This window comes from Electrophorus electricus, chromosome 14 (genome assembly GCF_013358815.1).
Source record: "Electrophorus electricus isolate fEleEle1 chromosome 14, fEleEle1.pri, whole genome shotgun sequence".
NCBI lineage: Eukaryota > Metazoa > Chordata > Actinopteri > Gymnotiformes > Gymnotidae > Electrophorus > Electrophorus electricus.
The window spans coordinates 19018908-19029675 of NC_049548.1; the positions used below are offsets into that span (position 1 = coordinate 19018908).

Sequence of the window (10768 nt, forward strand, 5' to 3'; positions counted from 1 at the left end):
TAAGCCGGACATTAAGGAAATGCTTATTTGGTAACAGTTTATTGAAGGGCTCTGTTTAGAAGGCTATATGTCAGCTACATAAGCCGTTCCTGACAACTGACTTAAACATACCTAAACATTTAGAAATGCTTAATCCAAAAACTACAAAAGCAATTTTTGTGATCTTTGATATCCAGTTGACATTACAGCTGTGTCGAGTGACAGATATTTTTTTAGAGTATGCTTAAATAATTTGTGTGAAAAACATCAGTTCAACCTTTACATTACAGCATTACCTTACTTGCCTTACCTTATTTACCTTACCTTTACATTACAGTATTACTTTACTTTCCACTAGTAGTTAAACAGTGTCAGAGACTTAGGGGGCCCCTGGTGGAAAGTCGGAGTATGAGGTGGCAGCAATTTACACTTCACAGCCTCATGTGGTCACTTCTTTGTTATTTTTCCCACTAACCCTAACCCTAACCCTAACCCTAACAGGAAGGAACAGAGGAACACATTTTTACAACTCAGGAGGAAATTCACCAACTGTTAAACTTTACAGCCACCAAGCTTTGAAGGCAGACAATGTGGGGCAGTTCGTGCTCAGTGGTTAATGTACTGGACTAGTGATTAAGTGGTTATGGTGCTGGACTAGTGGTTAAGATACTGCTCTATTGGTTAAGATACTGGACTAGTGGTTATGCGGTTAAGGTACTGGACTAGTTTTTAATTGGTTAATGTGCTGCACTAGTGATTAAGGTACTGGACTAGTAATCAGAAAGTTGTCAGTAAGTTGCCACTGTTGGGCCCTTGAGCAAGGCCCTTAACCCTTAATTATTTGAATTGTATTTAGTCATAATTGTAAGTTGCTCTGGATAGAAGCGTCTGCAAAATGCTGTAAATGTAAAACCTTAAAGAGGAAATTCAGCATCTGCCAAAACCTTTCCATGCAGCTGAACTGATGACACCCTTCAGAGTGGAGAAACGTTTTCAGGAAAATAGAACATATTCAGTCACCTTAACATACTACAGCTAGATGGTTCCAGCAGACCTGGATGATAGAAACAGTGAATACTCAGATTTGTGATCTGTAATGGTGTAATGCTGCAGTGTACTGGATCAAATCTCTAATGACCCACTATATGGTCTGAATTGGATAACAGCATCATCGAGTCACACAAGAGACTAAAAACAAAAACAAAAAAATAAATAAAAATGACAGTACAAATAAAAATGACAACCAAGGGTTATGAGCTGTGTAGCATGGTCCCTAAAGCCAGGAGCAATATAACTGAGGACCGGCACTGGGTGTAGAAGTCACGCTCTCAGACCCAGAGCTACAACCTCTTGGGTGTAGAAGTCATGCTTTCAGACCCAGAGCTACAACCTCTTGGGTGTAGAAGTCACGCTCTCAGACTCAGAGCTACAACCTCTTGGGTGTAGACTCAGAGCTACAACCTCTTGGGTGTAGAAGTCATGCTCTCAGACCCAGAGCTACAACCTCTTGGGTGTAGAAGTCACGCTCTCAGACCCAGAGCTACAACCTCTTGGGTGTAGAAGTCACGCTCTCAGACTCAGAGCTACAACCTCTTGGGTGTAGAAGTCACGCTCTCAGACTCAGAGCTACAACCTCTTGGGTGTAGAAGTCACGCTCTCAGACTCAGAGCTACAACCTCTTGGGTGTAGAAGTCACGCTCTCAGACCCAGAGCTACAACCTCTTGGCATCATTCTGTTTACTGAGCCATTCATTATCTCATTTACTCCTTTGTCATCTCTCTACATATAAGCAATTATGTGTAAGAACTGTTTTTCTAATGTAATCTATTCTGGATTATCTAATGGGGGATTAGCATGTAAAACACCTGCATACTAGTGTAAACCAGACCCATTTAAAAGGAATGAGGAACCTTTTTAGGATTAATAATGTGTCTCAGATTTCCAAGTAGATCCACCCATATCTCCTTATAAAAGGTACACTTGTGATGCTGAGAGCCAGTGGAAGTGGCCTTGCTGGAAGACTCTGTGTACCTGCCTGCAGTGACTTTAAACTACAGGTAAGGATCAGCCCACCACATATACTTATGCAACCTACCGCACAAGATTTTAGTGGATGTACACTACCACACAAGCTTTTAGTGGACATACACTAACACACAAGCTTTTAGTAGACATACACTACCACACAAGCTTTTATTAGTAGTTCACTACCACAAAAGCTTTTAAAATTACATGATTACTTTATTTTATTTTATTCAGCAATAACTAACACCTTGAGATTTGATCACTGATTTACAGATCATTCAAGATATTTCATACATTTATTATTTTGTTCAGTTATGTTGAAACAATACAATTATTAATTAACTGGTTATAAGATGTGTGTCCTGACCCTTTCCTTCATGCATGAAAAACATTTAGCATGAATATATCAGCATATGGTGTCATTTTTGTAAAAGCCTGTGTCTTTTATTATGGGTCGGCAGTTTGTTGACATGCAGAATTTAATCCTTCTGAGGGTGAGTCTGCTGCTGCTAATAAATGGTGAGTTGTTTCTTGCTCCACCATATCAGTCTGACCTTCTTCACTACAAACCCACTGGCTCTCTCAGGTCTTCTTCTGCTGGACTCCTCACTGTTCCTACGTCCAATCTTCACAGCTTCGGTGACCGAGCATTTTCCAGATGTGCTCCACACCTCTGGAACTCTCTCCCCTCGTGTGTCCATCTGTCTACTTCTCTCTCCATATTGAAAGCTAACTTTAAAGCACATCTTCTCCACCCTATGACCTTCCTCAAGCTGAATCTATCCCCGACTTCCCACTGTGCTCTGTCCATGTCTTATTCAACGTCCTTATCCTGGTATTATTATGTCTATTAATACATCTATTAATATGTCTCAAGCATTTGGGGTTAAAAGTTTAAAATGAGGCAAAAAGCAAAACCTTTCGAATTAGGATATTTCTGGAGAGGTGTTTTATACTGGACTTTGTTCAAGAACGGTGTCACATGTATTTTGTCCCTCATTTTAGGCGATCATAAGCATTTCTACATACTTAATCCAAAATTCACTTTAATATGATAGAATATAATATTCCACCCCATATGCATTGAAGTCTAAACATATAAAGTATGTCATCTGTCCTGATTTGAGATGCTTTGTGAAGCTTTCTCTACATGCATTGTCAGTTTTGCTTTGTGTTTGGTCTGATAAGGAGAACTCTGGAAAGTGTGATCTGTGTGAAATGACATGTTTTAATGTGCCAAATACAATATAATAATAATAATAATAATAATAATAATAATAATAATAATAATATTAAACTTTATTTGTATAGCACATTCTTAAACATTGTGTACAAAATGCTTTACAGAGAATAGAATGAATGGAGGAGTTATACGTCTTATTAAATCCTGAGATCTATTGCCTCAGAAAGGTGTTCGCCACAGTAGAGAGAAGAGAATGAAAGGCTTTAAAGAAGACAGGAAAATAACTAATATAATTTAAAATTAAGTTTTAAACTTTAATTAATGAGTACCTTTATTTAAAGGTCATTTAAAACCACATTTCTGCCTATCAAGAAGGTAAGAGTGCAGAAGCATTGAAAACAGTCACACAGTTAAAAAGAGCAAAGGCTTTTGGGTAAGGGGTTTACTCTTTTTAACTGTGCAACTGTTTTTAATGCTTCTGTCACTCTTATCTGCAATAATTCTGCACTAATTATCTGCAATAATTAAGATGCTTTGCATCCTCTCAGGGATTAAGTAGAGACTGATATCCTTTCTGACTGAGAGGACGCAAAGCATCTTAATTATTGCATTTTTGATTTGCAACAACCACAAACACTTATAGCAACACAGTTTTATCTCAGTCCCTGAGAGGATATCAGACTTCTCACAGTCATTAACAGCTTTGGCAGCTCAGTCATCTCTCATTCCCTGAGAGGATGTCAGTATTTATTACTTCCCTGACATGATGCCAGTATTTACTTGTTCCCTGAGAGGATGTCAGTATTTATTCATTCCCTGACTGGAGGCAGGGCAGTTATGAAAAAAAGTCTTTGTAATTTGCTAATGTTAATGTACCATATATGATATGATATCATTATTACTGGACTATTGCACCTGAAATTTACCTGATAATGTGTCTCAGATGTCTATTCTGAACGGTGTATCTGATGATATTATTATCTGATATTTAAACTAGAAATATAAGATAAGGGAATTGTGTGATGTATGATCATTCTAAGTAAGTCTTTAAATGCAATTAATGCGCAGTCAGGCAGGGGTGGACACACAAAGTCAAAGATGGTTTATTAAAATCAGGAACAGAAACAGGACTTGACATAATCAACCAAAAGCCAATAACCAATGGAAACAAGACTTTAACCAAGGGAGGTACTCGATATGAAAACAAAGAACAAACCTAAGTAACAGGGCAACATGAAATATAAACAAGAAGCACAAAGAGGATGAAAACGACAAACCATTAAGGAACAGAAAAAAGAAGGCAGGAAGGTTAATAAGGATGACCAGCAATGCAAAACAGAAACCCAGAGGCATTATGTACACACACAAGGTAGCTAAGAGTCTGTCGCTAGAGGAGGGGCATTGATTATTAAATGAAACACTATGAGCTATGCTATGAGCTTTCATCACCATCCCTAATCCATGACCAAAAATATTAAAATATTATTTAAATTTTCATTTATTTTATAAGTATCTTATTGCTGGATAATTTAAGTTCTTGCACTTTTAATTAATTATGCTTGTTTTAATCAATTTCCAGACATCAGCACGGCTATAGTCCCCACTAATGGCACTATGTCTAGCGTTACGCAGTCCAGAAGCACTAACGGTAAGTAATCACCTCTGACTTGGTGGTCACATATGACTTGCATCATATGTATTCAGGCTCAGTCAAGTCTTCTGAATGTAATTCACTTCCAGCGTCAACTGTAAGAAAATAACTCTTCAGTCTTTTGTTTCAAAAGTCAGTACTGAAAAAAACATGGTGCTCATTAGAGAAGATCTCTGTTGCATGTTTTTATCAAAACATTGTGATTATCAAGACTATATATAAACTATATAGCATTAAAATCAGTGATTTTTATGAATTCTTTATAATCTCCTTTATGTCACCTGTATGTCAAAAATACACTAGGCTCAAACTGGGTTTAAACCATGCCAAACCTGAGGATCTCATGATTAAATCCAATGATTCATGAAGATTTATATTTGTTCATGCTTGCTAATGACTTTTAATAACTAATTTTCAGCTGTCAACACCATAACACCTACATTGAGGAGCACCACTATCACATCAATAAATAATGGTAAGTAAACAACTCTCATTTGAGGTGTTATGTATGACCCTGTAGTGTTTGTATTCATGTCTTGTGAACTTTGCACATATCATGAGTTCCTTGCAATCTTCAAAAGTCGTATTTCCATGGAATAAATTATTTTACAAGTCTTAAAACTGGGATTAAAATATTGTTTTCATGTCTTGTTTGTATGCAATAAATACACTAGGCTCAAACTGGGTTTAAACCATGCTACAGCTGAGGTTCTTGTGATTAAATGCATTGATTCATGAATATTTTTATTTATTCATTTTGACTAATAACTTTTAATAACTAATTTTCAGCTGCCAGCACCATAACACCTACATCCAGGGGCACCACTATGCCATCAGGAACCAATGGTAAGTAAACAATGTTCATTTGAGTTGTTCTATATGACTGTGTAGTGTTTATATTCATGTCTTGTATGTATTGTATTGTTGCTATTAAAGGTCTTGTCAACTTTGCATATATTATGAGTTCCTTATAATCTCATATATATCTCTTCTGTATGTAATAAATACACTAGCCTCAAATTGGGTTTAAACCATGCTACATCTGAGGTTCTCATGAATAAATGCATTGATGTATGAATATTTATATTTATTCATTTTGACTAATAACTTGTAACAACTAATTTTCAGCCATCAACACCATAACACCTACATCCAGGGGCACCACTATCCCATCAGGAACCAATGGTAAGTAAACAACCTTCATTTGAGTTGTTCTATATGACTGTGTAGTGTTTGTTTTCATGTCTTGTTTGTATGCTATAAATACACTAGGCTCAAACTGGGTTTAAACCATGCTACAGCTGAGGGTCTTGTGATTAAATGCATTGATTCATGAATATTTTTTTATTCATTTTGACTAATAACTTTTAATAACTCATTTTCAGCTGTCAACACCATAACACCTACATCCAAGGGCACCACTATCCCATCAGGAACCAATGGTAAGTAAACAACCTTCATTTAAATTGTACTATATGACTCTGTAGTGTTTGTATTCACATCTTGTATGTATTGCATTGTTACTATTAAGGTCTTGTCAACTTTGCATAAATTATGAGTTCCTTATAATCTCCTATATGTCTTATGTATGTAGTAAATACACTAGGCTCAAACTGGGTTTAAACCATGCTATAGCTGAGGGTCTCATGATTAAATGCATTGATTCATGAATATTTTTATATATTCATTTTGACTAATAACTTTTAATAACTCATTTTCAGCCATCAACACCATAACACCTACATCCAGGGGCACCACTATCCCATCCAGAAATAATGGTAAGTAAACAACTTTCATTTGAGTTGTTCTATATGACTGTGTAGTGTTTGTTTTCATGACTTGTTTGTATGCAATAAATACACTAGGCTCAAACTGGGTTTAAACCATGCTACAGCTGAGGGTTGTGTGATTAAATGCATCGATTCATGAATATTTTTTTATTCACTTTGACTAATAACTTTTAATAACTCATTTTCAGCTGCCAGCACCATAACACCTACATCCAGGGGCACCACTATCCCATCAGGAACTAATGGTAAGTAAACAACCTTCATTTGAGTTGTTCTATATGACTGTGTAGTGTTTGTTTTCATGTCTTGTTTGTATGCTATAAATACACTAGGCTCAAACTGGGTTTAAACCATGCTACAGCTAAGGGTCTTGTGATTAAATGCATTGATTCATGAATATTTTTATTTATTCATTTTGACTAATAACTTTTAATAACTCATTTTCAGCCATCAACACCATAACACCTACATGCAGGGGCCCCACTATCCCATCCAGAAATAATGGTAAGTAAACAACTTTCATTTGAGTTGTTCTATATGACTGTGTAGTGTTTGTTTTCATGACTTGTTTGTATGCAATAAATACACTAGGCTCAAACTAGGTTTAAACCATGCTACAGCTGAGGGTCTTGTGATTAAATGCATTGATTCATGAATATTTTTTTATTCATTTTGACTAATAACTTTTAATAACTCATTTTCAGCTGTCAACACCATAACACCTACATCCAAGGGCACCACTATCCCATCAGGAACCAATGGTAAGTAAACAACCTTCATTTAAATTGTACTATATGACTCTGTAGTGTTTGTATTCACATCTTGTATGTATTGCATTGTTACTATTAAGGTCTTGTCAACTTTGCATAAATTATGAGTTCCTTATAATCTCCTATATGTCTTATGTATGTAGTAAATACACTAGGCTCAAACTGGGTTTAAACCATGCTATAGCTGAGGGTCTCATGATTAAATGCATTGATTCATGAATATTTTTATTTATTCATTTTGACTAATAACTTTTAATAACTCATTTTCAGCCATCAACACCATAACACCTACATCCAGGGGCACCACTATCCCATCCAGAAATAATGGTAAGTAAACAACTTTCATTTGAGTTGTTCTATATGACTGTGTAGTGTTTGTTTTCATGACTTGTTTGTATGCAATAAATACACTAGGCTCAAACTGGGTTTAAACCATGCTACAGCTGAGGGTCGTGTGATTAAATGCATCGATTCATGAATATTTTTTTATTCACTTTGACTAATAACTTTTAATAACTCATTTTCAGCTGCCAGCACCATAACACCTACATCCAGGGGCACCACTATCCCATCAGGAACTAATGGTAAGTAAACAACCTTCATTTGAGTTGTTCTATATGACTGTGTAGTGTTTGTTTTCATGTCTTGTTTGTATGCTATAAATACACTAGGCTCAAACTGGGTTTAAACCATGCTACAGCTAACGGTCTTGTGATTAAATGCATTGATTCATGAATATTTTTATTTATTCATTTTGACTAATAACTTTTAATAACTCATTTTCAGCCATCAACACCATAACACCTACATGCAGGGGCCCCACTATCCCATCCAGAAATAATGGTAAGTAAACAACTTTCATTTGAGTTGTTCTATATGACTGTGTAGTGTTTGTTTTCATGACTTGTTTGTATGCAATAAATACACTAGGCTCAAACTAGGTTTAAACCATGCTACAGCTGAGGGTCTTGTGATTAAATGCATTGATTCATGAATATTTTTTTATTCATTTTGACTAATAACTTTTAATAACTCATTTTCAGCTGTCAACACCATAACACCTACATCCAGGGGCACCACTATCCCATCAGGAACTAATGGTAAGTAAACAACCTTCATTTGAGTTGTTCTATATGACTGTGTAGTGTTTGTTTTCATGTCTTGTTTGTATGCTATAAATACACTAGGCTCAAACTAGGTTTAAACCATGCTACAGCTGAGGGTCTTGTGATTAAATGCATTGATTCATGAATATTTTTTTATTCATTTTGACTAATAACTTTTAATAACTCATTTTCAGCTGTCAACACCATAACACCTACATCCAGGGGCACCACTATCCCATCAGGAACTAATGGTAAGTAAACAACCTTCATTTGAGTTGTTCTATATGACTGTGTAGTGTTTGTTTTCATGTCTTGTTTGTATGCTATAAATACACTAGGCTCAAACTGGGTTTAAACCATGCTACAGCTGAGGGTCTTGTGATTAAATGCATTGATTCATGAATATTTTTTTATTCAATTTGACTAATAACTTTTAATAACTCATTTTCAGCTGTCAACACCATAATACCTACATCCAGGGGCACCACTATGCCATCAGGAGCTAATGGTAAGTAAACAATGTTCATTTGAGTTGTTCTTTATGACCTTGTAGTGTTTGAGTTTATGTCTTGTCAACTTTGCACATATTATGAGTTATCTTCAGAAGTTTTATCTCTATGGAATAAATTATCTTATTACACTTAAAACTGGGATTAAAACATGTGACACCTAAGGGTCTTTATTTTTGAATGCTGACTAATAACTTTTAATCATTTTCAGCTGTCAACACCATAACACCTACATTCAGGGGCACCTCTACCACATAAATAAATAATGGTAGGTAAACAACTCTCATTTGAGTTGTTATATATGACCTTGTAGTTTTTGTATTCGTGTCGTGTCAACTTTGCACAATATTCAACAGTCTGTATGAAAAAAATACACTTGCCTGGACTTAAACTATGGTATGTCTAAACGTGTCATGATTAAATCTGGTGATTCATGAATATTTATATTTATCTTGTTGAGTAATAACTTCTAATAACTAATATTCATATGTCAGCACCACAGCCCATACATCTATGGACACCAGTACCACATCACATTTTTCTGTGATTATTTCAGTTTGTCATGAGCCTATAAGTGCACTTCTGTGTTGTGAGGTGTTATGTCTGTTGGTGTTTCAGGGTTAACACTTCTAGGTGGGGAGGTTTTATGTCTGCCGGTGTTTCAGGGTTCACTCTTCTTACTGAGGAGGTGTTATGTCTGCCAGTGTTTCAGGGTTAACACTTCTGGGTAGTGAAGGTTTATGTCTGCCTGTGTTTCCTGGTTCACACTTCTGGGTGAGGAGGTGTTATGTCTGCCAGTGTTTCTGGGTTCACACTTCTAGTCGGGGAGGTGTTATGTCTGCTGGTGTTTTGTGTGCTGTTATATGTTTTGTATTCATATGTTCTGTATTTATTTATATACCAACTCCGTTTCAGGAATCTGTAACGCCTACCCATGTGCCACTCCAGTGATGCCATCACTCCAGGAACATAAGAAACCTTAAGAGGAAGGATTCGATTGCTTCATGCTTACTTACTGAAAATTGTTTTCTGTCGTGTACTATCCTCTGTGTTTGTTTACCTCTGTTATGTACCCTTGATCCCTTTGGAATTTGGCTGCCCCTTTTTCTGTCTTGCTGATGTGTTTGTGTGCAGTTCAGTGTAGGCTGTGACCGCCGGCTGTGTTCGGGAGCGGGTGTGGCCATATTTTTGGTGTTAGTCAGGCAGTAAGGATAGTGCTGTGTCTCTGTTTGCCTGTCACAACAGTACAGGTAGATGTAGCTTTGGGGCTTTCTTTGGTTTGGCCTTGGTTCCACATGAAATTACAAATGTGAACGCTGTAAGTGTTGCTTCTAGTTTACATTATATAAATAAATATACACCAGTTACATTGACCCCAATGTTTTGTTTTTGACCTTTAGCCCTTCCACTTATTCTATTTACCCATCTTGCCTGTTAATACCACACACCAATCAGTTATGGCCTGAGACTAGACCAGGCAATAACAAGATGCTATAATAGCAAGATTTAAAACTCCTTTTTAGATGTCAATACGACAACGCTAACTACTAATAATATAAGTAGTTACAATGGCACAGAGTCACGTTGCAACCATCAAAATTTATTTGTATTTTATATTTTATAATATATAATAATCTAATATTTTATTTTATATATACAGTTAAATATTGTTAAATATTGTCATACATAAAATGTTATTCCCATTAACGACATTTGAACATTGGTAGAAAATTAAACAACAGCTGCAACACCTG

At 36.1% G+C, this 10768-nt stretch overlaps 1 protein-coding gene across 1 annotated transcript; it reads left to right on the forward strand.

Annotated features, from left to right (window-relative positions):
* Positions 1–1697: 1697 nt before the first annotated feature.
* Positions 1698–10292, forward strand: LOC113576889 (mucin-2-like). Its single transcript, XM_035533777.1, has 19 exons — positions 1698–2037; positions 2467–2524; positions 4768–4836; positions 5258–5314; positions 5629–5685; positions 5968–6024; positions 6225–6281; positions 6561–6617; positions 6818–6874; positions 7077–7133; positions 7334–7390; positions 7670–7726; positions 7927–7983; positions 8186–8242; positions 8443–8499; positions 8700–8756; positions 8957–9013; positions 9226–9282; positions 9930–10292. Exons 1-18 carry the CDS (start codon positions 1966–1968, stop codon positions 9270–9272), a joined length of 1044 nt encoding a protein of 347 aa, XP_035389670.1. The 5' UTR covers positions 1698–1965; the 3' UTR covers positions 9273–9282; positions 9930–10292.
* The last annotated feature ends 476 nt before the right edge of the window (positions 10293–10768 follow it).

What these genes read in the sequence shown, in the direction of transcription:
- LOC113576889 (XM_035533777.1), top strand. Translation starts at nt 1,966, where the DNA reads ATGCTGAGAGCCAGTGGAAGTGGCCTTGCTGGAAGACTCTGTGTACCT. An exon ending in TATCCCATCAGGAACCAATG is followed by an intron (nt 6,025 to 6,224) that starts GTAAGTAAACAA and finishes ACTCATTTTCAG; the next exon opens with CTGTCAACACCATAACACCT. An exon ending in TATCCCATCCAGAAATAATG is followed by an intron (nt 6,618 to 6,817) that starts GTAAGTAAACAA and finishes ACTCATTTTCAG; the next exon opens with CTGCCAGCACCATAACACCT.